Source organism: Egretta garzetta, unplaced genomic scaffold (assembly GCF_000687185.1).
Source record: "Egretta garzetta isolate BGI_Z169 unplaced genomic scaffold, ASM68718v1 scaffold641, whole genome shotgun sequence".
Classification (NCBI taxonomy): Eukaryota; Metazoa; Chordata; class Aves; order Pelecaniformes; family Ardeidae; genus Egretta; species Egretta garzetta.
In genome coordinates this window covers 337,248-349,737 of record NW_009258758.1, presented here as the reverse complement: position 1 = coordinate 349,737, position 12,490 = coordinate 337,248, and the positions used below count along the sequence as shown (strand labels likewise).

Genomic DNA, 12,490 nt, shown 5'->3' with positions numbered 1-12,490 from the left:
CGAGGGCGGTCCTCGGCGCCGGCGGGCATTCAGTGATGAGCAGGGGTGGGTGGAGGGGGAAGGGGCTGTGTGTAACCCCGGGGGCTCCTTTGAGCTGGTGCTGCCATGCCTTGCTTTGAGGACAGTGGGTATTTATTTTGAATAACAGATCATAAGAGTGCTCAGGTTTATGTTGTTGGTGCTTGAAGCACGTATTTTCACTCCTTGAAAATTTGTCCTGTTCACTAACTCTCGGGGGGAAAAAACCCCAAACTATTAATTTCCACAAGCTTAAAACTAAGAAAGAACAATTTCATAACCTCCAGGCTGACATTCATTGCAAGCACAATTTTACCTTGGTTACCGGTGGGTGAACTCTTTGCCGTTTGAACCCCGTAGAGCAAAGCTGCTACGCTCTAGTTGAAGCGGGAGTTGAAGTACTGATGCAGAAAGCCAGGAATATGATCGTAATGGCTTTCTTCTCACTAGCAGCTGTGAACCTTGAGCACATATTCCAGCCTGCTTATATATTGCAGCAGCACCTTTTGAAAAGTGCTTTTACTCAACGTAATTTTTTTCTAGCTGGCAGGTTAATGTTACCTCATTGAATTCCCAGCCTCGTGCTCAATGTGTGAATTTGCTAATGAACGCTGACTCTTGCCACTGACTTTTATATGTCTGTGGAAGATTATCGAACCATATTAGTTTTGACCTTAGGTGCTGATTCAGTATCTCCCGCTTCCTTCTCTCCTGTCTTCCATTAACTTCAAAAGGGATTAAGACATGCAAAATTGCATATTTTATGTGGAAACAGAGAAACAAGAGATAGGAACAAATTCTTATAATCTTTTACAGACATAATTTAAGAGAAGAATAAACATTTGAAATAGAGCAATACTTAACAGGGGCACTACACAGAATAAATAAGTAACAAGAACAGTATATCTGTCCATTTGTCCAGACAGTGCAATATAGCAAAGTGTTTCTAGAGTTTTAACAAACTAATACATAATTTCATGTTAACAACCATTCTAATAAAAAACTGCAGCTTACCTGTCTTTCTAACGAAGGTTTAAGGGACTAAAATGATAGATCAGTACCCAATCTTATTGAAAGTCCCAAATGGAAATGCTACCTTTATTACGGAAAGTGTTTTCCATTTTCTGGTGATTTGCAATACTCAGTACAAGGGCTTTCCTGAGATCCAAAGTCAAAGCCACTGACAGTAAATAGATCTCCAAAAATTCGTGTCCAAACAAAAATTTATTTAAGAAAAATATTTGCAGTATTTGCTTCTGAGTATAGTCCAAGATTACTTCTCTCAGCAACCCTTTTGTTACAGAATGGGGTGCAGAAAATGCCTTGTTAGATTAGATGTATTATGACTTCTCAGGCCAGGGCTAGGACAGAGAGCTGTTGCTGTCACCATTTGTGCTGCCAGCTGGATGTAAACTCACTGTCACCTTCCTCTTGTCAAGCACTTCACTACAAAACAGGGCAGCTTTACTGTGAAGGACTACCAGTGGTATTCCAGTACTTTCCACAGTGGTGGGAAGACAACCTCAAATTAATGTGCTCGGATTTAAAATCCGGTATAAAATCCAAGTAACACTTGGGGGGGGGGACACACACAAATTTTTGAGCACTGGCAGATTGGATTCTTGTGCTTAAAGTACAAACAATCAAGTAGGGGAATCATTCCTCATGCGTAAGGAAGCCTGACTAACTAAGTGAGTTTGAAATGCCGTCATGAAGTGCTGGAATGGGCCACACCGAGTGACTGCGTAGCAGTAGGCACAGTGTGTGAGAGTTGTTAAGGGGCTGATACTGAAGTATGTGCCATCCGAGGCAAACAGAGAGCTGTCACGATCCACGCGACTCTCCTGCTGTTACAGCATAACGGGTCTGACCGAAGATCAGTATTTCCAACGTTAGCCAGCACCTTACGCTTAGGGAAGAGTATTAAAACAGGAGAGGTGTTAAATATTTATCCAAATGCTTATATAAATATTTCTCCGAATGTTTATGTGTGCTCCCGATCAGCCACTGAGTATTTCTCAGACCCCTCTGCTTTGTCACTTGGGTCCTTCCTTTGCCAGCGCTCATGTCGCCATACAGCTCGCTTGCCATGGCTTTATGTACAATGAGAGGACTGGTTTTCAAACATGACTTCTCAACGTTTCTGAAAACTGAATCATAATGGTAAATTCAGTTGGACAATCACAAATAGAAGCATTCAGATCACTAGTTAACTCTGAAAATTAGGAGTTGAAGGGCCATGAAAACTGTAAAAATGATGTGCATAGGTTCCAGTCCTTTACTTACACAAGCCTGTGACCCAAAACGGTGTCTTCAGTGCCGAGTTCCTTGCGTGTTTTCAAATAACAGTAATTCACAGAAAAGATGCATGAGGATTTAACAGTAAAAATAGGTAGTCACTGGTAGTGAAAAGTCTGATGCACCCATGGTTTAGGGGGGGAAGGGGGTGGTGTCCCACTCAATTCAAGTCAATCCTCTGAAGGTAAACAAGTCACTCTCTATCCTTTTCCAAGTAGAGAGATAAAAGAGTGTAATGTTTACATAACATTATATAATATTTATGTATAAAGATATTTTTAATCGTCTCCTAAGAACACTGACAAGTGAAGAAGCAAAGATATTCTGTGAAGAAAATATTCTACTAAATTATTTACAGTGGATGGATATTTTTAGAATTCTAATTTGAAATGTATCCATTCTCTTTCTTTTGTAGGTGGCTGGTATTAGGTATTGCCATGGTGCGGTTTTATATACAGAAAGGAACACATAGAGGCTTATTCAGAAGCGTTCAAAGGACGCTTAAATTTTTCCAGACATTTGCTTTGCTTGAGGTAAATTTTAAACATTAGTTTGCTTTACTGGATGCTGCATATCATAGGCAAAAGACATTATTAGCCTGAATTTAGTATCAAAATATTGTATTAGTACTTAAAGTACTTTTTACTATATTATTTAATGAATGTTTGGGGGGGAGGAGGTGATGAGTTGAAACAAATGGACACATTTCTTCAAACTGAATTCTAACATTTCTTTACGTCAAATACTGCCTGGGAACTGCTTTAATTTGAGAGTCTTTATCTCAAAAGGCAAAATCTCTGAAGGCATTCCAGCCAGCAGATCAACACTCTAGCTTAGTAGATAATCTCATCTCCCATCCCAGAGATGATAGCTTCCCTCTTATTCCTTATAGCAGACTCATTATTCTTCTGTGCCTTTCCTGCTTCTGCTTATTTCCAAACTGGATTCACATGCCCCATATAATCCGTTACAACAGAGTCTGTGCAAGTTGTGCAAAGTATTCGTTAAATAATACGACTTTTGCCAACTACACACTAGTGGTCTCAGTTTATGCTACATCTATGGAATGAAACTGTTGGGTGTATTGAGCACTCACAATTCTTTCCCAGGCACAACAAAGAGTGCCTATCTACATTTTAACTTTTTTTCTCAGCCTGCCTATAACATCTGTAGCTCAAGCAACTATTAAAATCACGTGGCCAGCTATATATAGGCTTTTACGCTATTAAACTTTCACAATAAGTAATTCTACTCAAATCTGTCAAAATAATGAAAAGCACTCTAGTTGCTAAATGTTACTTCATAGCTGTCATTGGCAAAATTATAATTATGTTATTAATTTATAATGAATAGGGAACATTTTAAAATTGCTGTGCCTTTAGCATCCCTTACATGACTCCCTCCACACTGTCCTGTAAAATTCTTCTTTGAATCAGATAATGGGAAGGGAGACTTACTAGTTGAAAAAATAAATGCTTTGTAAGTATCTAAATACATAATTTATACAATTAATTAGGAAAATAAATCTCTTTCATGTGTTTGCACAGATTAGATACTGAGCCCACCACAGTATTGGTTGCCAGGGCTCTAACATGTATTTCTTTTAAAGACTGTTAGTTGGAGACAAAAAAAACTGTTCTTCAGAATTAAGCCTAGGTTTATCTTAATATCAAAAGGCCATGTTTATAGTGTAGATAGTAACATACTGTACATCAGTAACCTCTAACTTATTTTTATTTACAGGTAGTCCACTGTGCAGTTGGTGAGTTCTTTGTTTTAGTTTCTCCTGTAACTAATTAAAACATGAATTGCGGAACAGAGATAACATGTTTCTCTTTTTAAGGAATAGTTCGCACATCTGTGCTTGTGACTGGGGTCCAAGTGAGTTCAAGAATCTTCATGGTGTGGTTCATTGCACATAGTATAAAACAGGTATGTGCGTGAGCAAGTCGTGGTTTGGTTGTTTTTATGGAGAAGCTATTAATACAGTTCTTGTTTCACCAGGAGGACCAATTTAAAAATTAATGGCATTCCTACAGAGAATACTTACATATTTGAGTGCAGCTTTGGAAGTTGGGGTTACAGGATGGAATTTATGTGCTTCTACCCAGGAGACTGGGTTGGGTCTTAGCTGTGAATCAGTGTCTTCGGCATTGTGCCGGCTGTGGTCTGCCTAAGTGAGATCAATGACTACTGCTATTATTTACCAGCAAATCTACCAGGGTGTTACTGTTTCCCTTTCAGAAACTTAAATTAGCACTTACCGAATTAATCTAAAAGAAAAATGTGTTAAGTTGAATTTACCTGGATAAACATGGTTGTGACTTTGCAAGTTATTTTAGGAACCTTCTCAAGATGTTAATGTTGTGGTAATATTAACATTTGATGGCATGCACACTGCATTGTTTTCATTAAAAATATATCAAGTCATCCAGCATGCCACAGTGACTCTTAAGGTCCTGTATAAATGACAATAGTTTATTTGCCTGGCTGTAGGTGGTTACTGCAAGCCTAGTGACTCGTTAGCAGGAATGAAACAAGCTGACTTGTTACAGCTAGTAGATGGCCCGTTCAGTTCAGTTTCTGAGATCGGCTTTCTGTGAAGGGCATATAGGAACTAAGTGACAGATTTTGAGTCTCTGCTCCTGAATTTCTTTAAACTTAAAAAGCTGAGCCATTAAACTGTCTCACCAGCAGATGGCACTTGCTTTACTGCTGATGGGATGACATAGCACCTGCCTCAGTTGTCAAATCCCGTTGTTTCAGTTCACAGAGGACTTGTTTTCTACATGTCATCTTTTCCTTTACCGTCGCTTTTCTTAGCACGCAGTAGGCTTTTCATAGCTTTTTTTTTGTGTGTGTGTAAACTAAATGCTTTCATTTTTCTCTTAAAGGAAAATGTCTCACAGATTAACAACTTTTTTATATTAACTGTTTACATGAATGCAGGAATAAAGCACTGCATTTTGTCACGTTGTTATTATCTGCAGTGGATTAAGTCTTTGGCATATCCAGTAATTTCTTTTGTTTCCTCTGTCTTCAGTACAGTGGCTCAAGCTGTGTCCAAGATAAAATGCATTTGAATGTATGTCTGATTGTATTTCACGCTGTTATTGCTTAGCAGGCATGAATGTTAGGGGTCACTTTAGGTGGTGAGAGGCATGTTAGTGATAATAGCCAGACCCAGATCTCTCTACTTGACTGGAGATTTGCAAGGCAACAGATAGGAATTCTCTGCATACTTGTTTAAAGCTCTTCTGCTTGGATTTAGCACTGTGACATGAATCCAAGTTTGGGTTATCGATGTTTGCCTCTAATTGCATGAGGCTAAGAACAGCCTAATTCTGTCTTTCCCTTTGCTTATTTGTTTGGCTATCTTTTCACTTTGGTTGTTGCTATTTGTGAGTTTGGAGGTATTTTCATACCTCCTTTTGTGATGTTGGTGAGATCCTGTCACTAAAAGTGCACCTTCCTTGACACATCGAGGACACAATTTTATGAGGTGATGAGCACGTGTGATTTTTCTTGACTTTTGACAGAGTTTTGCACTTTCAGCATCTTTGAGAAGTATTAAGCTTTGTCACCATGTTGCATTTTATTTGAAAAAAATAATTTCCCTTTTTTGTAATTTTAACAAAACTTGTGTTACTTTATTTCACAGACATCCCTGGAGCTTTTCAGCCTTCAGGCATGGAATTGTATTACAAAATTCCTCCCCTTTTAAAGAAAAGAAAATTACTTGCGTGTAATTCTTCTTCTCAGAAGGTAGTGTTTGTAATAGATCCCCATGTGCCTTCTCTATGTTTGGGGATTTTTGTCTATTTGTCCACTCGGAGTGAAAAAGAACCGATGTTTTGAAACAGCAGATAGGTGTGCTACCTACCGATGAGGCAGTTTAATGACTCAGAATTTGAATCTTAAATTGGATTGTTGAGTGCATTTACCCAAAGCTCCTGATCTACCAGCTACCTACATTTAGGGATCCATCCATGTTCCAGCTCCTTAACTATCTTACAGCTCCCTGAAGTCTGCCAAATTTGATCTGCAACTTAGTTCCAGTTGGTAGATTATACTAAGCAATTCCTTTTGTCTGAAGTTTCATGGAGACATGCATTTCATGGTCAGGAAGAAGCAAGATAAAAAGCAAGAGAAAGTCTTAGGAGATGGAGCAGTGAAATGCAGAATGGGTAAAAACTGATTATGAAAGAAACGTATTTTCTGTGTTGTTTTCTTCTCGCTGTTTTGAGGAGTAAGAAAATAAATAACTAAATCAACCACAAATAAAAAGAGGGAGACAGAAAGCGTTGTGAAAATGCAGATAGAGAATAAAGAGGAGGAATAAGCTCAATTATAGGATTTTATATTTTGATATTTGCCTAACAGATAAAGATTGGTCAGTTTACAAAATGTCTGTTTGTTAGTAAATATATATGATAAAGAACTGTACATGGTAATGGTTCCAGCATATCACTTTTATGCCAAAACTTACTTTCTTTACAAGATGTTAGTTCTGTTCCGTATATCTTAAACAGAAGTCTGTTGCACAGAAAAGAAGCTTAAGGATGAAGAAAGTCTTGGTTCTTTATACTTCTGCAGATCCAGAATGAGGAGAGCGTTATTCTTTTTCTGGTCGTATGGACTGTGACAGAGATTACTCGATATTCCTTCTACACATTCAACCTGCTCAACCATTTGCCATACTTCATTAAATGGGCCAGGTGGAGATGTCTTGCACTTCAGTTTCTCATGGTTCTGTGCATGTTAGTTTCACGCATGCTGAGCTAACACACAGGAGAGCAGATGTTTGAGCTTTGGTTATGTGTCAGCAGAGTGCAAGTCAGTTGCTTTCAGTCCTTGGGATCATTGTTATTTGGTTTAAAATGTTAAAAAATATTTTAGTTGACATTTGGGGCTGTGATTTGTTCTTTGCTTTCTATGTCTCACAGTTTGAACTCTGCTTTAATTTAATTTTTTTTTTTTTTTTTTAATCTTTGGAGTCATCATTTAACTTACAGTATGACTCCTTAAGATGCTTTCGAGTACAATGCCCAAAATTAAGCACCTGTGCTAGTCTTTGTGGATTTCAGATCTTTGAAAATGTTGGAATTGTTGTCACTCAATCTTATGCATATTAGTACTTTATGTGAAGTTCTGCTTTATCAGAGCTTTTGTAAGGTTATATTCATGTAGTGAAGCTAAATATCGGCTTAGTTTAGCCCACATAAAAAGTGTGGTCCATACCAAAACTGCTTTGATTTTGAAGCATACTTAAGGTTGGCCGTTAGATCAGAGATACTACAGAGACTGCATGTTTATCAGGAGACTTAACTGGAAGAGTGGTATTCTCTGTAGTCATTATTTGAAAAATATATGTAAGACAGACAGACTTGCACTGTTAGAAGGAAAATATCGTACCTACATTCAGCACAGGCGACTCATATTTAAAAGAGTTTAATTTTAAATTTGTTTGTTTAAAAGTGTTTGTTTATTTTCCTTTATTTTTGTTTTATAGATAACGCAGTTCTGATGCTTCTAATGCACTTCTTTGATATGTCTGATATTTATGTCCATTCTTATAATACATTTTTTTGCTAATACCTAAGGTGGTAGGCTTGGTTATGCTTAAGCACTAAATGGCAAACTTAAAAATAATCAGATCTAGTTTCATTAATCATTTTTCATGTAGGCTTCAGAAAGAGAAATGCATTCAGAAAGTACTACACTGACAGATACACTGACTTGATGGCAAAAAGTATGTCTCGAATGACAGAATTTTTGTTTCCTTGTAATCGACAATAGGGAAAATTGACATTCTCACAGCAGAGATATGTGGTGATATATATGATAAACAAAACATTTGAAAATGTATTATCTTTTCATAGAGTCCAAAATATCCCATCAAGATTTATGGATAATCAAACAGCACAACTGGGAATAAACTCAGCACTCCAAGGGAGCTGGAAATTTCTGATCTTTATCTTGTAATTGTAAAAGATTTGCCTGTCCATTCTTAATGGAATAGGTATGCTCTAAATTTTAGTTCAGAATTTTTATTTTGTTTTGGTTTGGGGTTTTTTTGCTGCACGGAGACAAACTGTGTGTAGATCATGGCATCAGTTCCTTCTTATACTTTCCCTAATCTGTTCTCTGACCTGTGAGTCCTCTAAGCCCATTTGCTCCTAGGAGCATTTCAGTTTGGTTGCTGCTGTTTTGGATCTCATTTCTTTTGGTTATGGAGTGCACACTGTACCTTTCTCTCTGTGCGACAGCTCTCATTGCTGTTCCCTGCAGGAACTCGAGAGCTGTTCCTTAGGGGAAACTGCATCTCCACGGTGCACTATGCATAAGGACAGCACAAACCCTACTGATTACGTTTTTCATTTTGTCACCACCTCTGTGGCCTGTGGCGTTCAAACCACATTTTCTTTAAGCTGAATGCCTTTGACTTTCATTTTAACATCTTCTTCCTGTTTTAAAATGGATCTAATAAGTTTCTGGCACTTCCATTTTCTTTTCTTTTTTATTTTCATTTCCATTAGTGGTAAATGTAGTAGTATTTGGATTTCCCATGTGGCAGTGGGTAAAACATTTTCGTTATCTTCAAAGAAATTATAACATGTAGAGTTGACCCAGTGTGCGTGCATTGTGACAAAGATACATAGGATCATCATAATTTAGGATCCAGTCCTGGTCTGAATTCTGTTGGTGATGACAGAAGCAAGATCAATAAATTAAAAAAAAAAAGAGACATTACTGGAGACTACCAATTTGTGAATGTTTCTACTCTTTAGTATTAGAAAGACATACAAACATTCTGATAATTCACTATTTTTCAATAAAAGGACTGAGGAATGCATTCTCTGTAAACCTAAGCAACGCTATCCAAAGCAACTGAAACTGGTGTTCTGTGCCAAGTCCGGAGATGGTCCTTGATTTTGGTGCAGAAACTACTGTAATACATTGCTGTGCCACTAATAATAGCAAGAGGCAATTTTAAATTCATGGAGTGTTTCTCACAATGTGGTGTTTGTTTTTTTTAATGCAGATACAACTTTTTTATCATTTTGTATCCTGCTGGAGTTGCAGGTGAACTGCTAACCATATATGCTGCTTTACCCTATGTGAAGAAAACAGGAATGTTTTCACTGAGACTTCCCAACAAGTACAATGTCTCCTTTGACTACTATTACTTCCTTATTATTGTAATGTTCTCCTATGTGCCATGTAAGTATTATTGAACTGTAGTAACGCTAACAGCACAATAATCAATTATCAGCAATGCTGGTAACGCTGCCTGTAGTTAAAGTTGCTGAACACTTTTTACTATAAAAACCTGCTTTCCATTGTCCCAAGCTTTGCTGTGCTTTAATTGGTTAGGCTGAAATTTTCCATCCTGTTATCTGCCTCTGAACATAAGCTGTCTTAAAAATTTCAGTGAAAATGCTAAAAACATTTCTAAGACTTGGACAAAGTAAAAAAACCTTTTTGCTTACACACAGAAATGTCTGTAACTGTGTCACTGAGAATTTCTAGTGCCTCTGGTACTTTGAAGCAATGGCTTAAAAATTGTTTTGCAAGTTGTGCCAGAGGTTTGCCTTGGTTTTATTGCTGTTAATATCCATTTACATGTCACCTCTGAAAATCACCATTTGAGCATGCTTGGGAAAAACTTGCAGCAGTATTCTCCAAGATTTCATTTTCACAGAAATCCACCCCCCAAACCTCTCTGAACATACTTCAGGCCCTGGTTTAATCAGATTGTCCTTGTACTTCTGGATACCAGAAGCCACAGATCAATTGGCTAACCAGAGCTAAGGTTAGAGAGACTACCTGTCTTGCACTCCCAGTGTTATTTCCACTGACACCTAAGCAGTGTAGACAAGGAGAAAGTAACCCGACTCAAATATAGCACCATGATGGGGCTAGACTAAACTAGGCAAATAGAATATTTTAGGTAATCTGGACGATGAGGCTGGAAACAGGGCAAGAGATTAGGGAGAGGCATTGAGAAACAGGAGAATTGAATTTAAAAGAGCTTGCTATCTGCATCCATAAAAGGTATTCCTTTAAGAAGTTGACTTTAAACATGGACGTTCATGGTATGCCAACACACTGAAATTTTTTGTCACAAGAAACCATGAAGGCCAACAGGAGAGATTTATATGAGTAAAAAATGTCCAAAGCTATCATAACTTCCTGACGGTTCTACAATTGTTTATATAACTTAATGCTTCAGGAATAAATCCGATTTTCTATCCATTAAATATAAGGATCAAATGTATCGGAAGGGTAGTAATATAATAGATCTCAGAGGGCCAGGAGAGAGGGAGCTTCTCACTTCAGACTTGAACAAGTAGGGTAAACTTGTATCCTCCTCAAAGTCTTAATTCAAACATGCTTACCTTAGTACACATTTGAAGACGTCAGGCACTGCCAGAAAGTGATTAAGTACTGTTTATAGAAAGGAAGTGTTGGAAGGAAGTTCTTTGAACACAGGGTATACGTTTAGGGGGCCTTGTCTGATTTTTGAGTAATTATTGTTTTGTAACTCACTGCAATTTTGATGACTTGCTATTATTTACCTTAACCAACTGCAGCACTGTGTGCCATTATTTTTCCTCAGTTCATCATTCTGCAAAATTGTATTTTTCCATTATGTGATCTGTTGAATTTTTTAATCTAATTTGCTTTCTTTTGTGCTTCGATCAAGTATTTCCACAACTCTACTTCCACATGCTGCGGCAGAGAAGAAGGGTGCTTCATGGAGAAGTGATTGTGGAAAAGGACGATTGAATCAAGCCGTGTAACTATGGTGCTTTTAATGGAAAAAAAAGAGGGTAAAAAACCAAAACTTCCTGTGATTTTTCTGAGTCCAAGTTTTAAAACATGGAACAAGAATAAACAACTGTGCATAAAATAGCATGGACTGTATTATTTTTACAGTTAATATATCTTCAGACTTACCTTTTCATCCTTTGTTTCACTTTGATTTTTAATTGTTCATTTCTTCAGCAAATTATTTTCTTATTCTCAACAGGCTGACAAATAGCTTTAAGAATTGGAATAGTTGATTCTGTGCTTTCTATTCGTAAAGTTCTGTTATGGCCTGTAGTCATCATCACGAACAGAAAGAGAGTTGATAAGTTGTACTGAAAGCGAGTCTTCTGGAAGACAGAGCATAAATTAGGTAATGATGTTTTTCATAGACTAGGTGGCTTAAATGTTATTTAAGCTTTATATTAAGTAATACCTTTCCAGTTATAAGTACTGTTAGCATGTTGTTCAACATTCTTTGCAATACAGGATCACACTGTAGAATTCCAGAAGGACTTTTGAAAGGAGCTGAATTCTTAAATGTGAGTGCAAATTTTGATCTCTCTGTATTTTCATTTGTAATTTTAAAGGTATGTAGAATAATAGATATAATAGTAACTGGTTAAAAGTTTGTGCTGAGGAGTAGACTTGATGTGCTTACCTTTCTCTGATCAGTGGCTGGAATGGGACTTGTTTGCAGAGGAATACTGATTGTCAGCATGTTTCCTATTCTACGTTTAATTATGTAGGCAGAAAAATTACGGTATTGCATTTAGAAACTGTAGCTATGGTGAGATATTTAACTTCTTATAAATAGCTAAGTGGGATAAAATATATCTGAAATAGCGCCTTAAAATATAAATTGTGCTTTGAATCATCCCATTGTGCAATTTTAATTGGTCCCTCCCCATTAATTGTTTATACTGTGTTGACCTAATTCTATTTAATGTCTTCAATAATCTGCAAGAGGGATCTACACTATATTAATAGAAGTATAGATGATATTACACTATATGATACCTGAGTGGGAGAGGTCCAACAGATGGATTAAATGTAGACAAGAATTAGATGCAGCCTGAGAGATTCAGAGAAGAGGTAGTGCATCTGAGGAAACTTGGATATTTAGTGTGAGAGAGAGAGAAGATTGAAATATAATAATGTAGTAAGAAGCCTTGATAATGTAGGCAACAAAGTTCTGGCATTACTAATGTCAAAAGAAGAGTATATATGCAGAAGAGCTGCATCAGGCAGCTGGAAATCAGAATGGTTGTGATTGCTGAAGTAATTTCTGGAATACAGTCTTATATTTTGAGTACCTCAGGGGTGAGGAATTGAGTCAATCTTCTGAAAAGTCAGAGAA

The 12,490-nt window shown here is 37.2% G+C and overlaps 1 protein-coding gene across 1 annotated transcript in view; it reads left to right on the top strand.

The window, feature by feature from the left end:
- HACD1 (3-hydroxyacyl-CoA dehydratase 1) overlaps nucleotides 1-11,109 on the top strand; it is a 12,526-nt gene extending 1,417 nt beyond the window's left edge. The window contains exons 2-7 of the mRNA XM_009649274.2: nucleotides 2,732-2,849; nucleotides 4,060-4,078; nucleotides 4,160-4,248; nucleotides 6,913-7,034; nucleotides 9,362-9,540; nucleotides 11,027-11,109. Coding sequence (XP_009647569.2) covers nucleotides 2,732-2,849; nucleotides 4,060-4,078; nucleotides 4,160-4,248; nucleotides 6,913-7,034; nucleotides 9,362-9,540; nucleotides 11,027-11,109 — 610 coding nt within the window. The remainder of the gene's footprint in view (nucleotides 1-2,731; nucleotides 2,850-4,059; nucleotides 4,079-4,159; nucleotides 4,249-6,912; nucleotides 7,035-9,361; nucleotides 9,541-11,026) is intronic.
- The last annotated feature ends 1,381 nt before the right edge of the window (nucleotides 11,110-12,490 follow it).